Source organism: Rattus norvegicus, chromosome 6 (assembly GCF_021556685.1).
Source record: "Rattus norvegicus strain SHRSP/BbbUtx chromosome 6, alternate assembly SHRSP_T2T, whole genome shotgun sequence".
NCBI lineage: Eukaryota > Metazoa > Chordata > Mammalia > Rodentia > Muridae > Rattus > Rattus norvegicus.
In genome coordinates, this window is record NC_141539.1 from 22,997,374 (window position 1) to 23,015,118 (window position 17,745).

Here is a 17,745-nt window from a genome sequence, read left to right on the forward strand (position 1 = left end):
CTGTTCCAGCCCTCAACCACAAGACTGCTGATGTTATATCAAATTTATTTCAGCTGTAAGTGAAAGACATAAAAGAAAACATGTATCAGCTCTAAGTAAACCACATTAAAGATTACCCCGCTGAGGAAGAAGTGCTATATTCTAGAGCGTTAACAGACCGAGGGTTGGGGGCAGACTCTGAACTCCAGATACCACTCCAGCGGACAGCTAGCGGGTAAAGAAACAGCTTGTCCGTATTTACACTAGAACCTTGTATTCTTTACTGACATTTGAGATGTGAACTTGAAGGGAAACTCTTACTTTCAGGGAATTATATTATGGAAAAATATATTCGAGAAGATTAAAGTGAGTCGCAGGGAGGAGGGATAGGATTTTACTTTTTACTTAGTTCTCAGGGTGTGCTAAGAGAACATGGTCTCCGAGTTCACAAGGGTGACTTTCCAACTCTAAAGGATACTTTTCTTCAGTGGTGCTGTATCTATTCGCTTCTGGTGTATATTATAATGACTAATGGATCAGGTAAGGAGGCTAACCTGAGGCAAGGAAGTGAAAGAAAAACACAGAAGGGGACTTTGGGGGATCAGAATGCAACTGACTTGAGGAGCCCTGTGTTTTGTTCAGTGCCTCCATAAGCTGTGTACGCCCCAGACACACAGCTGGCTACCTTTCTCCAGCGTAAGTAATATGGTTACCTATAGAATTCAGCATAACAAGCTTCTGTTCAGTTGAACAAATGAGCCTGGAATGTACAGAAAAGGCTCCTGAGTATGTACTGATTCTAAAATGTTCACTTAAAATATTCCACGTAGAGTAAGTCGTTCTGGGTGGGTGCCTTTAGTGTCACAGACATTATTCTATGCCTCTAAAATAAACATTTTTCCCTAACCTGTATTAGTTGGAAGGTATTGACAAGTATATATATTGCAAAGTCAATGTGGAAACACGGAGAAACTCAATAAATCATTTATCTTTCAGAACTGTCGATTTATTCTGGAACTACTCAATCTCCCCTCCGTAGATCAGGCTGAGCCCAACAATGCTTATGGTGACATAGTAACTACCAAAAGCTAATTTTTATAAGGCACATAAATATTTGACATCTTGTCCTTTTACATTTAACAAGTATGTAACTTCCACTCAAATACAAACCAGAGCCGAGTTTAAAAGCCTTTTGGGTAGCAAGGCCTGTCTTGTGTCACCCTGGAATAAACGTTGAATTTTAATAGACATACAGGCAGGCAACTAGCTGTTTCTTAATTTTTTACCTGAAGTTGCAGGATACTGCCCTTCAGTGCTCCCTGAACATTAGTGCGCTCAGATCCTTGCACACGAGGCTAGGGAGTAATTCCATTTCTGCGAAATCATTACAACAAAAGCATCCAGGCAGGAACTACCTACAAAAACCTGGCTATCATCAACTAGAGCCTGCTATCTACCCAACATATTAATATGCAATCTCAGAACTGGTCCTGTTACTGCCAGGGCGCGCTCTCTCTCTCTCTCTCTCTCTCTCTCTCTCTCTCTCTCTCTCTCTCTCTCTCTCTCTCTCTCTCCTCTCTCCTCTCTCCTCTCTCCTCTCTCCTCTCTCCCCTCTCTCTCTTCTCTCTCCCCTCTCTCTCCACTCTACTCCCCCCCTTAAGAAAGCTGAAGTCCAAATCGTTGTTGTGAATAATGAACTCTGAAGTGAGGCACTTCTGATTCCATGCTGAACTGAGGTACTTTAAAATAATACCCAACTTATAGTTCCAAAGAATGAAGTGCAAAAGCTGATAGGCTCTGTGCCCCCCTTCCCTTCCCTTCCCTTCCCTTCCCTTCCCTTCCCTTCCCTTCCCTTCCCTTCCCTTCCCTTCCCTTCTTCCCTTCCTTTCCCTTCCCTTCCCTTCCCTTCCCTTCCCTTCTCTTCCCTCCCCTTCCCTTCCCTTCTTCCCTTCCTTTCCCTTCCCTTCCCTCCCCTTCCCTTCTTCCCTTCCTTTCTTCCCTTCCCTTCCCTTCTTCCCTTCCCTTCCCTTCTTCCCTTCCCTTCCCTTCTTCCCTTCCTTTCCCTTCCCTCCCCTCCCCTCCCTCCCCTCCCCTCCCTTCCCTTCCCCTCCTTTTGAAGAGTTGGGAACTACGAATGTGCACAGAGGAGGTATCTGTGAAGTATGTGGGACATGCATTTTGCTGGTCTCAAAGCCACAGTATCCTGGAATTCGTGTATTAGAAATGGTTATTATCCTGCCCTGTTCACCAGTTGTTCTCATAGCCCTTTGTGTATGGAAATTATCTCATGGATCTGGCTTGGTACAAGGGAATTCTCACTCGTACTCTTGACTGTGTTCCTATACGGTATAAGGTGTGATGTGGAAATTATGTTCCAGAGAGTCCATGCCTTGTAGAAGGCTAACGGCAGACCTCTGCCCGTGGAAGGTTGGTGGACACAGCTAAGTTAAACAGAGCTTTCCCCTATGAAGTCCACTGAAATCAGCTGGATAGAGGTAGATCCAGATTAGACTTCTTGCAAAGGAGAGAAACAGTGAAGCATCTCCTTGTCTGTGAGGGTCAGGAGAAGCTCGCACAAGGCAGGTTTTGGCAAGGGGTGATCCAATACATTGGTGCTTACAGGAACACCCCGAAATACCATGTGATCTAGAATCAGCTCTGGAACTAAAAACAATACCTTAATGCCCTCCAAAGGAAGAGGGCCGGAAAGAGCTGGAACGCAATGCCTCTGGAGACAACCATTTCTAAAAGGGAACCCTGGGACAACTTCTTTGTGGAAAAGAATTCTACAAATAGTTTCTGAGCCTAAAAGCAACAAAGACCACATCTGGCTGCTTGCTATGCCCACATCCAGTTTGTTTCCTACATCTGGGTGGGAACCACTGTCCTCCTCAGCCTGATGTTTTTCCTCAGTGACATCTAAAGAGTCCCCATGCACCTTGGGCTATCAGGAAGAAATAATTTTAGAACTGTTGGGATTATGTCAGGGTACAGAAATTCAGACACCAATTTTTGTTTCTGTCTGAGGAGCCAGAGGCTTTTTTAGAATATACACTATAGATGAGTGTGCATGGGCCTTTTTTTTTTACATTTATTTAAAATGTAGGGTTTTTCATATCCTAGAAGGCTGAACAATCTATTAGTAAAAATATGTTTAGGAAAATACTGATATTTTTCAGGAATTAGCTCTAGACACCAGGTTTCAGAAAAGTGCCACCAATACGCATTTCCTAGGAATTTTATCTACCCAACTGAGAAATTAATACATTATGATGAATTTTGATCAAAATAAAAGTTTAAGCATGGTTCTAATACCAAGGCCACAGCAGTAGATCACAAAACAAATGATTTGGTAATTTACTTTTATTGTGTTTTTCTGGTTTGATAGTTTTTATTTTGTGCTAAGTAGTTATTTTATTAGATATCATAATGTGTTAAGCTACTCTAAATCTCTCTGCTTTCTTGCTTCTTACTATTTTCTTTCATAGGGATTTCTCCAAATTAGACAAGACGGGAAGGACGAAAGAAAAGTTCAGATTCAACCTTGAAAGATGCTAATTTAATCCTCTGCAATGGTCTCGCATGCCATACAGTTTCATGACTTTGGAAGAAGAGTAAGACAGAAAAAGTATTCATTCCAACCCTCCTCTATGTTACAGTGTGTGCTAATTACATTAATCTTTTTCTCTTTAAAAAGATGTGTGTGTGTGTGTGTGTGTGTATGTGTGTGTGTGTGTGTGTGTGTGTGTTGTACACACTGTTGCTGTCTTCAGGCACACTAGAAGAGAGCATTGGATCCCATTACAGATGGCTGAGAGCCACCCTATGGCTGCTGAGATTTGAACTCAGGACCTCTCGAAGAGCACTCAGTGCTCTTAACCGCTCAGTCATCTCTCCAGCCCACACTGGTCCATTTCTAAAACAACTGGCACAACTACTTGTCGTCCAGGTATGTCGGTGGAAATGAGAATACCAGTGGGTGCTTGTCTTACCTGTTTTCCTCAACTAAGCCGCTAGATCGGAGTGGACCCACACAAGGTTTTCTCATTACCTTGACTACTGGCAGCTGGTTATGGCTGACGGATAGTATGAATTATCTCCATTGAGAAACGAGTGAAGCTCTTTCTGATTAGCAGCCCTGGAAAGGCTCGTTAGTGGTGCAGTGTGGATGAGTGAAGATCTTGCAGACACAACTGCAGGTGGCACGCAGAGCCAACCCGACAGGCTGACTGGAGGACCACCCCTGACGGGGATAATGACCTGGTTCTAGATCAGGAGCGTATGCTGAAGAGAGGCCATGCGGAGGTGAGTGCTGGAGGAGAACAGAAGGGCTGGAGGTCCCCGTGCCGACGATGGCAGCTTTCTAGCAGGGCCCTTGACGCCTGTGCCTTCCTATTTGTACCCATATGCTAAGAAAAGGCTTTCTGGAAAAATACCTCACTATGGGCAAATTCCTAGGAAAAGTACTTTTTAAGGGCAGAGGCAGTCTTACATTCTCTTAGCAATGAAATAAATTTCAAGTAGGAGCAACACGATAAGTGGAATTAATTTCTCTTATTTCTCTTAGAAATTCTCCTTTTTGGGCTTAAATCAATACTTTGCATGTTCTGCATAGCTTTTCTCTGTAAATTCCCAAGCTGCTTATTTGATTATGAGCAATCACATTCTCTTTTCAGACTTAATTCAAGCACTCTCTTCCTTAAGCTGTGTTTTTCTTTGGGCTGGGGACGGATAAGCCATGTGAACAGCCAGTGAGTGGGAAATTCCCAAGCTCCCCTCACTTTATAAGGCAGTGCAATGGCTAAATCTCCCAGTCCCTCCAGTCCCTCTGGGCTAATGGTGGCCCATCTGGGGCCATAAAACTAGAGATAAAGCCGGCCAAGACAGAACGGGGGAGAGAGCTTATCCGTCTTACTGCATTTTCATGTGTCACTCTGATACTGTAGCGGCTTTGCAAATGTGACCCCCCACTAGTCACAATGCCGCCCAAATAAATCACCAAGCTGTCAACATAACTGCAGGCTGGGAAGAGTCACAGAATGAAGCTGAAATTTTCCCAAATGAAGATGGAGGGAAATTCTACTAATGTAGAGAACACGAAGAAAAGGAAAAAAAAAGTCCGGGGCACAGAAATTCCCTAATCTGGAAGTGGGATTCTCCAAGGAATATTTGTGTGTACTTAAGAAAGTCTCATTAAGTCATGGAAAAAAAATTGACATTCTGAGTCTTCAAATTCTTCCACATCGAGCTCTCCCTCTCCCCTTTGTATATATTTCTCATAACAACACCTTCGGCCTTCTGTGGCACTCATCCGCGAGCACTTTCTCTGTTTTATTTTAAAATGAATAGTGTGAAAATGTTCCCAAGATCTGTATTATTTTGTGGTCAGAGAGAGAAACGGCTATATATTTACTTTAGACCCATATTAACTTTGCATGCTTTCTCCAAAGAATCTTGGCCACTGGACGTATTTTTCTTCCTCTACCAACCTCATATTTAATAGGAGAAGACAGTAGTATGATTATAAGATTATTATGAAATGACCACAAAAGACAAATTAAAAAGAAACTTCTATACAGAGCGGGGGAACCATTTCCGTTAACGTTGTTGAAATAACTGAAAATACCATTGCCGGGTTCCAAGAACAATCTAGACCTTTTACAGGGGTCTGATAGCCTTTCCGTTGTGTGTTCTCAGAGAGAATGGATCTTGGCGCCCCTCGAGTGACAATAAACCGCAGTGCGTGTGACGCGTGCATACGCTTTAAGAGAGGGAATACATTCCGGCAAGTGGGTTAGATAGTCAGAATCCTGACGGTCTCAACTTAAGTCGGGGTGTAGCATCTGACAAAGAAGAGCTCAAGCTTGATAATGTCCCTGGCCAACCCAGTCTCTGCTTACAGAAGCACTGGGCGGCAAATCCCTTGGGATACTCATCTGGTGCACATACATGATTGGTACTTAATAGACGAGAGCCACTGACGCAGGGAGGTAGACCCGAGCACTGCCATGGCTTCCGTAGACTTGTACCACTGAAAACCCATGGAAACCGCCCAGATCATCAGATACCCAGGGAGGGCCCTTGGGTTCCTGCAATGACCATGTCTACCTTCGGTTGCAGAAGGCACAGAAGGACACGGGGAGCACTGCTGAAGGGCAGTTGCCCACGTTCTTAACACAAAGTCGAAGCCCCCAAATGTCAGTTGTTGGGTGAATTCGCTCCTGGGACCACTCCTTTTCTTGATGATGCCCAACAGTAGCCCTGATGGAAACTCTCAGGGTACAGGAGGAAGTAGGGGTGTCTTTGCTGTCTGCTCAGCACGTCGATGATTTGTGTTGAGGCTAGACAACCTCGAGTCAGAGGGAGAAAAAGCAGAGTTCAGACCAGATTATTTTAGGTGTTCTGAAGTTTGGAAGGGAACAAAGTGAGAGCTAAGGGAAGCAGGCAAGCTTTAGGGCCAAGAGCTATTTTCATGGGTAGAGGAACAGAAGAAGGAAGCCACCACCAAACAAGAGGAAGCAACCGCAGTTTTCCAACGGTTCAGTCAGCAAGGTCAGAACTCTGGGCGGAGGCTCAGGAAAAGGACCGGACATAGAAAGCCAAGCCCCAGAGGTCAGAACACGCCCCCTCTTCTACAGCATGAGTCTCAAGTCACCAATTTGGAGTCAGGGACTGTGTGACATGGATCTCCTTGGGCTTCTGTGAAATGGGAATAGGCGTGTACCCCTGTCTCAGGATACTTCTGCCAGGCCACAAAGCAAGACAGCACAGCACACGGGAGTCACACCGTGTGCTGTAGCACTTGTTGCTGCGATGGTGTGAACTGAGGCAGGGTCAATGCTGATTGATCTGGCCACAGACAAACTAATCAGACAGGCCTCAGAGGCGCTGCTGGTAAGAGGTACGGCAGCTGGTTTCACACACGCCCCTGCCCATTGTACTGTAAGCATCACTTTCTATCCCTACAGATAGCAAGAAAGGCATCTGGGATGTGGCTGGTTCTGTGATGTCCTTTCATATGGTCTGGTAAGCTTTGGACCACGTTAGTGACCAGCCACTGGCGCCTTTCACCTTCGCTGAGTGGCAGACTGAGGTCATTGTTCCACAGTCTGACTAGCATCTGTGCTGTCTCCAAGAGGACAGAAATCTCTTGGTCGTCAGCTCATCTGGGGTGAGCCGAAACAATGTGATGTGTCTGTCTGGCCTTGCTCTTCCTCTCGTGATGGAGGCCTTCACAGATCTGCAGGGACAAGGTCGAACTCAGCAGTTTCCGCTTAAGCCGTTTCGGTATTTTCGCAAATAGTTCTGTAATTCTCAAGTCAAAAGAAGATGTTGAAAGAAAACACAGGTTTAAGAGCCGTCTTTTGATCTCGGTTTCAGCAGGCCAGTGATCTCAAGCTATGGCGACAGTGAGAGGACTCTCAACTGGTATCTTTATGACTAGGTATCGGGACATCTCACTCAAAGAATTATGCTTTCGCTCCCGGTTCAATGGCTGTGGAGCCCTCACCCCGATTAAAGTCATCTGGCGCAAAGCTCCGTGGAATCTTTTTAAAACCTGGTTCTCAGAAATGACGACGGCTTCATGGGTTTGAGGGGATTTGAGCTCGCTGATCCTGCTGAACAATCAAAACCCAAGGACATCTCAAACTGATAGCTCATTATCTCTGAGCATATTTTAGTCCTGCCAACAAAGAGAGTCTCTCTAAATCGTTTAAGCTGTGAGCTGTTATGCAAAGCAACAGGTATCCAAAGAGGACAAAAGGTCTCCAGCCTTTCCACTACTGCCATGCTGCAAGGCCCACGGCCAGGCACACAGAGGAGTCTGAAACACAAATGCTCACATAAACAGAGCTCCTGGGAGGAGGGTACAGCAGATTCCAATTATATCAGGGATGAATATGGTTTCTAATGAGCCCAGGTACAGGGGGGCTGAAGAGAAGGCTCAGCAGCTAAGAGCATGCGTTGCTTTCGTAGAGGACCAGTGTTCAATTCCCAGCTCCCACTTTCGTCTCACCTCCATCCATAGCCCCAGTTCTAGGGGACCCAATAGGCACGCACAGGGTGCACATGCATGCAGGCAGGCAAAGCATCCATATACACACAGAACAAGCTGTGGCCAGAGAGGAGAACAAGCGTGCAGAACACGCTTTATGAGGTCTGGTGCTGGGTGAGGGGGTGGCTTATGAACTCAAATGATGTAGCAGACCATGTGAAAAGCAGACCCTAAACACTACAAGACTATCAAGAGTCCACAAAGAGAAAGCATTTTCTTATATGTGTTTAATATTGGTACAAACCAAGATCAGGAGCCCTCTTGACAAATCTTATCCCTGATGGGTAGTTAGCATAAATTCTGTCGCCTCAAAGGGTTCAGATACCTAACGTGGACTCTGTTTCAAACCAACCTGTTGAATCCAGGCAATCTCTCAGGTGCAAGAGTAAAATCTACTTAACATGTGAGCAGGCATCTTAGAGATATAAAGACAAAGTCACAATTTGGCTAAAGTGTGGATAATCAACTCGAAACAAACAAACAAACAAACAAACAAACAAACAAACAAACAAACAAACATCAAATACAACAACAGAAAGCCTCACAAAACCTAGACCAATAGTCCAACCCCTGACCTGGAGTGCATGCTGGGAACATCTGAGAGGCTGACATGTTGACTGATGCTACTTTTTACCAACTTGGCAGCCACTGAAGGACATCCAGAGACAGAAAGAAACTTACTTCAGGAGACCCTCCTTTTTCTTCAGCCTGCCCCTATCAAACTTGCATGAGATTTTATTTATTTTTATTCCGATAAAGCACAGACCACATTCTACTAAGCCTTTGAGGCCATCTCCCGGGGACTGTTCCCTGTTTCCCATCACAGCCCTCATGATACGAACTAATTCTGGCCTTGTAAGGCGCGCTGTAGAATGTTCCTGGAAACAGCCTAAAACAGGACCGTCCTAAATGGGGACAGAGGCCTGAATTATTAAAACCAAGTTGTACTGATCACTGTCTACCTCGAAGATTCTTTCTCTAGACAAGTTATCTTGCTCTATTTATCTGTAGCCACGCTGGAGGAAACACCTGCACCTGTTTCAGTCCACGCCTCTAAGCCTCTAAGTAGGTGAATGGGTATGCTTTTAAAGAAAGGAGTCAGGAGCTGTACTTACAGGTAAGTATTATTAATAAAACGAACCCACTTCCAATGGCTAGATGCCTGTGCTGAAATGCAGCTCATGCTAAAAATCCCATCTGGAACCTGTCCTCAGCCACTTTACCGAGCAAATTACTGAGTCACCGGAAAGACAAAGGACCTTTATTTTACCGTCACTTTTCAGTTTTTCTGAACAGTTTTACCGAGCAAGATCACCTGTTCTTTTCCCCCCAGATGCGGACATGGATGGCTTTGGCTATTTCCCGAAAGCCTAGTAAATCTTCAGAGTCAGGGTCCAGAAAGCAGAGGGCAGTTTGCAGGATGTGCAAGGGTTCAAGTCTCAGAAAAGCAGCAGCAAACAGACAAACTCAAACCAACCAACCTTGGCATTGTAACTCCTGGAACACGCGCCCGGGTTGCTTGCATAATTCGTTTAAAAAGGAGGAACACTTGACTAGATAAGTGCTACTCTGCTCAAAGGTAATTTCACTAAATAAGCAGGCCTCGCAGTCTCAACAGCCGTAAGGAAACACAAGCCCAGGGACAGTGCCACTAGGTGCTTTCAATAGAGGTGTGCCAAGGACAGTTCTTTCCTGAGAACCGAGGCGTACAGAAGTGGCAGGTGAAGGTGAGGGCTTTAATCACAAGAAGGTCAGATGATGCTTTTGCTAGCGTGTTACTAGTAACCATGGTTACTAGTTAAAATGTCAAATCCCCTTTTGTTGACAACAGCTCAAAGGGAGCCGGTTCTGTTCCTGACTGAGCCTTTACTGTAAGGGGTAGGGATTCTCTCAGAGAATCCAAGCCTTTTCTGAAGGGCAGGCCTCCTAATAACCTTCATTAACTTCTGTTTGGTTGCCTAAGAGTTGTCTCTTATCCAAAAGCAGTTGAAACACAGGCTCAAAAGAGATCGTGTTTATTTAAGCTTGTTGGAAAAACATTCCTATCATTTCAAGAATGACTAAATATTTTTCATTCACATAGTTCGCATTCCAGACGATGCTTTCCTGCCTCTGTTGATTACATGAAAATTAGCAGGCCGGGTCTGATCAATTATTATCTTACCCAGGAAGACCACGAGGCTCTTAGCAATAATACCGTTTAAGGTATGGGAGGTGGACGGGAGGGACAGACACAGAGGAGTTCATCTCTGCGTGCTGCTTCAGCCAGGAAACATTCAACAGCCACAACTCCTGGGTCTGGGAACTTAGAGGCAGAGCCTCTCTGCATCAGCTCTGAGCAAATCTGAGTAGTTCAGGCACTGAGCAGTTGGGGAGTTTAAGGATCACAGTCATTTGTGTCCGCAAAGCTTTGATCACCCCGGTACTTTTATTCAAATCAAGTGCAAAGTGGAAGGCACAAGGGTGTAGGTGTGGGACAGCAGCCGCCTGGCTGGGAGCAAGAATAAACATCTCTTGCCAGCTAAATGGCTTCTGCACATGTTGGTTCACACCTGCTTAGCTCCTGTTATATGTGGAAGATCTAACAACTAGAGAGCCATTTGCGGGATGTGCGTAATATATCCACGCATAGCTGTGGAAAGAAAAATCATAACATTTGACACACACACTTAGTGTGATGGGGAGGGCCTTTTACATCCATTTCATCTACATTTGAACACCAGTTTAAATATCTCAAGATATTTTACATGATCAGAGATAAAAACCAAAAGTACCAAAGAGCTCGTGACTGAAGTGCTCTGGCCCTTAGGTTTAAGACCTCAGGGTAATATGCGGTCATTTGGCATCCAACGTCTGACCTTATTTGGACAGGCAGAAAAATAGACTGAGTTATATTTTAATTTCCATTTATGGTGTGTATTTCCAGGACATTCAGAGTTAAAAAAGATGAAACAGCGTGCCTAACAGTCTTGAGGATATTACAAATATTATATTATTCTTGGCTTACTAATCGCAGCGTTGATGGCACTGAAGCACTGCCACCCATGGATGGAGTTTTGATTCCCTGCAATGTAGCAGAATGTTAATGACATGTGACTCTGTGGCATCTCTGACTTCACTGCCCTTCTGGGGGGGGGGTCAGTCCAACTATCCGTCACTCCCCACTACTGAAGCAGCAGCTTTAATCAACTGAGATACTGTGTGGCCAGGAACGCTATGGCCAAGGCGGGGCTGGAAACATTTATTTTTTTTCTTGTTTCAAGGAATTCCCACCCAGATATGTGCCTGGTACAGAATTTTTCTGGCAAGCCGGTTGAAATCTCACTGGAAGGGCAGCTTGACTCAAACTCTATCATCAGCACTCACTAGCATGAACGCACCACTCCTGCAGACAGTGAGGGGTGAGGTTGAAGAGGACACAGACAGCTTACAGACCTCCAATGAGTCGGAGGAGCATGGCGTGGGGTTTCTGATGCTGAGGTGAAGTGCCTGGCTAACTCTGTACAGGTAAAGACAAGCCTAATATCTGATCCTCAGTGTCCCAGCGAAACCCTGAGCCCTTGAGAAAGACCTCCAAGAATGCCAGGAGGTAATGAAAATACAGTTGGTTTTCTGGCTTAAACACATTCCATCGTAAATCCAGAGCATTGGGTGGGGGTGGGGTGGTGGGCCTATACAGTGTGTGTTTCCTATTCTATAAGAGTTTATTAAGTCCAGGTGATCAGAATTACAGGGTCTGTGTGACACCCAGCAGTCTGATAACAGTTCTACAAGCAAGACTGTTTGAACTTACTGCACGAAAAGTAATCACAAGACAGAATAATAAGACGGGCCCCTCATGTAGTCAACTTTGGACACCTATGAATAGCTTCGACAACCTGATCTGAGACAAAAACTGAATTTTGCTTTGGTATCGGAGAAAAACAAAGAATGTAGAGGGGAGGAAATTCCCTCACTGGCAGTTGGAATGGCACTGTGAACAACCACCTTCTACAGTGTGACCTCAGTTCTTACTTCTTGGAAAGCAACAGACTCTGGAGTTGGCTCCAAAATCCTCAAGGTCGCTGGAATCATCACTTTGTCCCCACAGGATAGACTTCATGAGCCAGGAGAAAACTCAGGTCATAGCGCTCACCCGGGCGAGCCAACTACCACCCAAAGTGAGACGGCAGACACGGGCTGACGGTAATGCTTCCAGTCACCCTGTAATTCTTATCTCTTGTACTGGGCGTCACCGGGAAGCTATCTTCTTTCTTATTCAGTAAGTGTATCGCAATCTTAGCGTCAAGTTTCCTTCGATGCTTTGGTTTACCTTCAATTAAAAACGTTTTCTGTTTTATTTTTCTTTAAAGAAAATTTCACCCTGTCCTTAGGTTCTGCATGACATTAACAATCGGCTGAGGCGGCTTATGTATGTGACAGGATGAGAAGGAAATTCCCGAATTATTAAAAAAAAAATGCCTAGTGTGGCATAAAGGTATCACTCGTGCCTGTGTAAATACGTGAGTAACACTACAGTGAGATATCAGCACGTACACAGTGTGCCTCGAGAGGAAAATATATCAAATGGGGCGCTTGACTTTGGCTCTTGAGCCTGGGGACACCTCAATGAAACTTTGAAACTGGTCCCTAGGAGGTGAGCCAGGAGAGAAGCAACTGCAGGCTACACACCAGTCCTGGAAGGCCTAACAGGCGACCAGTGGGATGGAGCCTACAGCAGTGTGCTTAGCATAGCCCCCAAGTATGCACAGGGAAGCAGGCAGGCCCAAACCACCTGAAGCAATGGGCCCCCTGCTTCAGACATAGGTGACATTGCCTTCTGACTCCAAACAAGCATCCCAAAGTTGTTCCTCCTTCAACTGGTCGGGGGAGGGAGGGCAGCTAAGCCACTCCATTCTCTCGCTCCTTCCTTCCTGCCCGTTTGTTCATTCATCATTCATCTACTCACATAAAGTCATCACATAATAATTCAAAAGGACACAGGGAATTCCTGGCCCGCCAGGGATGTGGCCTCTCTCTGGGGTGCAGTGTACTGTCTGAGGAAGTGTGTGTGTGCAAAGTCCAGAGGCTGGGCTTTGAGGGCACAGGGTTGCTTATGTGCCTGCTGTGAGGCCTAGAGCGAGTTAACCCCCAGGCCATGTATTCTGTGACAGTAAGTTGGAATCCTAGCACCCGCAGGAAGGGTTCTCTCGGGATCAGATGTGCTGCTCTCACTGTATGCAGGCCTGGTGTGTGGTGGGTGGGCAAGTACTGTTAGTTACTGTTATGGAGGACTGCAGGAAAGATGAGGCCTATTCCCCTTGCCCTTCCCATTTAAAAAGTTAGATTTTAAAAAGATAGGGGCAAGGCTCTTCATGCATGTACTTAAACTGCAAACCTCATATTCATTCCATGCGCTTCTGCCTTAGTTCTTTTTGAGTGGAATTCAAACTGACAAGAATAGCCAGGTGTGATGGTGCACACCTTCAATCTCAGAGACGAAGGCAGGTGGACGTCTGGGTTGGAGGGCAGCCTGGTTTAAAGAGTGAGTTCCAGAAAGATAGCCAGTAGGGCTACACAGGAAAACCCCATGTTAAACCAAACCAAACCAACCCAATCCAATCCAATCCAAACCAATCCAAACCAATCCAAATCAAACCAATCCAAACCAATCCAAATCAAACCAATCCAAACCAATCCAATCCAATCCAGTCCAATCCAATCCAAACCAATCCAATCCAAACCAATCCCAACCCAACCTAACCTAACCCAACCCAACCCAACCCAACCCAACCAAACCAATCCAAACCAAACCAAACCAATCCAATCCAATCCAAACCAAACCAAACGAGATTTGTGAGCAGGAGAAAATGTAGAGAAAAGCCAGCAAAGCAAAACCAGAGGTTTCAGTGAGTCCCAAGCCTGCAGCCTGGAATGGCTTAGGCTTATCTGTATGCCCGAATTGTGTGTTGACAATAACTTGCTAAGACTCGGGTTTGAGAGTACTTAAGAGCCAACTTATAAAGCACTTAAGGACTTGCTGGTCAAGTTAGCTGTCAAGTGACAGCCTTGTCTTCAAGGGTCCCCAGATTTATGTTCCGGTCCTCTGGGAGTAGCCAGTCCTATTATGCTGTTACTCAGAAGGTAGGCATCTTTAGTAACAATGACAGCCTCAGGGTTCCCTCTTCCTGGAGGTCCTAACATGCTGTATTTGGCAACTTGTGAGCAATTCTGGCAATATTTAAAAACCACAATACCTGTGTTGGGTAGACTCTTCTAATTTTGCATCCTGAAGACCTTGAGACAAAGCTAAAAGGTGAGGGCCAACATTATGTATGCAAGTGTGAGGTGCACGAGTTTACTCCAGGTCTGAGCTGCATACACAGCAGTAATTCTGTTTGTCTGTAAATAATTTGGGCTGATGCCTCCGTTATTCCTCAGGAACACATTGGGATTTTTGTTGTTATCATTGCTTCCCTATTCCATACCACTCTTCTGCTATTCTGAAATCACTCAGAATTACACTTACCAATGCTCTGGAGTGGCTACTGAGAAAAATGTTTCCAAATGGTTGCATACATTTTTTCTTAGACTCTGTAGAATAAGACCCTGTCATCTCGTATGATTTTAAAAAAATCTTTAGTAATAGTTATTATTTATCAGTAACTTTTCACTATCAGTCTGAATTTTGATTCGATGTGAAAAAATAAAATCATTCTACCTTTATGACACCTTATAGTGACAACCAATCACGGGAGACCCAATACCATCCTAGATCAAGGCCACCACTCAACTCAAAACAAGAAGCGTAAGGCAGATGAGTTCTCTGTGGAGTAGACGACACAGTCTTCTGAAAGATTTGATGAAGACAGACAGAGACAAAGGAGGAACAGCAGAAGCTTCAGGGTAACCAGATAGATAAAAGCACTCTTTGTCAGGGCAGAGAGGGCCACTGAGGCAGGAGACTGGAGAAGTCGGTTCTGGATGAGTCTCAAGGGAACCGGCTTCTACTCTGGGTGAGGGTCCGTGGATAATCATGTCCCAAGTGGTGATAGTGATTTCCCAGACTGCAAATGATCTCTTACCTTCCCACACCACTACAGTCTCTCCCTGATATGGGGCCAAAAGCCAGTAATGGATGAAGATTCATAAAGCCAGGGAAAACACGGGGTTCAAGGCCAGCAGGAGAAGCAAAATACAAATGGAGTCCAACTATGCCATGGGATGGCAACTTATGCGACTCTCTAAGCCTTCATTTCCTCATCTCTAAAATGGGACAGGTAAGGCCTTCCGCACAGAGCCACTGGTGCGGATGCCAAGTTCATTCCTCACAACACCTCAGCGTAGACATGCCTTCTCTCTCCCCTGGTTTAACTGAAAACTCAGCCTACGTGTGCTCTGTGGAGCGTCTTGCCTTTGTCTTGTCTAGGCTGCAAGAGGTTCTCCACTAAGCTTCCGTATTAATGGTTCACTCACATGTCACTCTTCTCTTAAGGTGTCAAGAATTAGGTCGGAGCTCTGCAGATAGCGCAAAATCCAAACAGGAAGTGGCCTAGTTAACAGTGGCTGCCTCTACGAGCTAAGACTAAATGAACTGCACACACATTCTGGTGGCTTGATTCACTTACTTGTATTGGAACACTCTCTCTACTCCCAGTAACAAACAATAAATGAGTTTCATTTTGAATTCAGGCCACCATACTTGATGCAAGAAAGGCTGGGTTTTGTGTTTTGAAAACCAGGCTATGCGACTATGTTTTTTTTTGTTTCGCCTACTTTATCACCCATACTCTGGGATCTAAATATTCCAGGTGGACAACAGACTTTCCTTAGTTCTTAGGGTCAGACACTTCTACCTTAGCCCCGTCTTGTCAAGGTGCACTGTGGAACAATGCTTCTTTTCCACATGCTCCCCTTTGTAGCTCTAAAACGCCGTGTGTGACTGGGAGGTGAGCTCCACAAAAATCTGTTACCTGGAGGCTATACAGTCTTTCGGGGGTGGGGAGGTTGGCAGCTGAACTCTGTGTAGAGTAACAGTGACGGGGCTGGTGATGTCCACAGTTCAAGAGTCCTCCAGCTTCCATTTTTTTTTAAACATAATTTTTAAAACATAATTTTTAAGGTTTTAAGTAAATCTAATCCTTCTGAGGCTAATGACTCCATGCACTAAACTGAAGTTTAATTGACTAAAATTTAGATGCTATCAAAGGATTTCTTGATACTTTATGCCATGGGCTTAAGGGAAAACCTAGTTCCACTATTCTGTCCAATGACCACAGCATTCAAACGACTCCTAAAGACACTGCTGTGCCCACAGATCAGTGTGTACACTGAGGGGGCTTCCTCCTTCAGTAGATGGCAACACACACACACACATACATACATACACACACACAGAGTTCACACTAAAAAGACCTTCATTAGATCATTTCCTAGAAGAAAGTTCACCCATTTCTTAACCACATGTACACATTCTTCATGGATCCACCCTCAACCTACATTTCGACTTGTATCTTTTGTTTTACTACGCAAAAATGTTTCTTAAGCACGGCTCCTCTGTTGCCTGTGTCAGCATAAACAGTCGTTTCATAGGGAGACTGGCATTGCCGAGTAAGGTAGGCATGTGAAGGACCTTCTCGAAGTTCAGGAAGTGAACTGGACAGCAGCTGCCTCAGAGAAATGAGTCCAGCACGTCTCAGCTGCTTTGTCCTGAGCAGGAAGAGACAGTAAATGTGGGGAAACCGGGTCATGAGGCAAAGAATTAGAGGACCCAGAAGCCACGCTCATGTCAGCCTTAAAGGCAGGCAGAAGAAGGGTGCTGGGAATGAGGCACGATTGTCTCCTGACTGCCAGCATTCTTCGGCTACGTGGTATCTCATAAGTTGAGCACGGGGTGCCTGAGTTACGGCTCTAACTCCTGGTTTTATTTCCTCGCCTTGACCTTTGGGTATTAAGTAGGCTTGCAGTGAACTGAGTCAACATGTAAGCATCCTCGTACTGTGTGCTGTGCTCAGAGAAGCACGGAGTGCAGAAATAAAGTAAAGCCCATGCTAGTCTCATTTTGAATCTGCCACACGTCCCCCTAATGACGAGTCTGGGCCACATAACAAATTTGTCTGGTAACAGCAGGAAGCAGACATTATGCCTGAGGAAATAATGGGAAATGAGGAGAGAAACTTCGGTACTGGCCGAAGCGTCTCCCAACAGGAGGACGTTTGCCAGACACTTGTTAGAAGTACAGTGCTTACCTTCACACACGGGGCAACACTCCCCAGGCACTTTCACGGGGTGCATGCAGCTCTGCCCGCAGGCGGTGGCCACGCAGTGGGGTTCTCCATTGATACACTGGCAGAAGGTGCAGTCGTCTTCCCGCCACCGGTCCCCGTGGGCGCGGATCTGGCCGTTGGCGTAGCAGCCGGCGGGGTTGTTGAAAGGATAGATGGGATCTGTAGCAAAACACGAGTCCAGAGTGAGACGAAGCCTTCCGAGTCTGACCTCTGTCTGCACCTGAGACAGTTTCCTCCAGTCTCCATTCCCCAACACCACCGCATCTGCAAACAGCCCAGGACTATCATGAAGGTGTCCCTGGGATGATATCCAAAGGCAGCAGTCACCATGGACTTCTACCTTCTCATCCTGATACAATGTGACCTAGAAACAGGTATGCAGCTGCAGTTACTCCTAAGGTGGGCAAAAGGCGGGGACGGAGACAAGGTCTGGTACTTAGAAAA

At 45.5% G+C, this 17,745-nt stretch overlaps 1 protein-coding gene across 5 annotated transcripts in view; it reads right to left on the reverse strand.

Annotated features, from left to right (window-relative positions):
- Nucleotides 1-17,745, reverse strand: part of Crim1 (cysteine rich transmembrane BMP regulator 1) — a 174,439-nt gene that overhangs the window by 38,786 nt on the left and 117,908 nt on the right. For all 5 annotated transcript variants that reach the window (XM_087552474.1, XM_087552473.1, XM_087552472.1 and 2 more), the window contains one exon: nt 17,263-17,460. In XM_087552474.1, the coding sequence (XP_087408600.1) occupies nt 17,263-17,460 (198 nt within the window). The remainder of the gene's footprint in view (nt 1-17,262; nt 17,461-17,745) is intronic.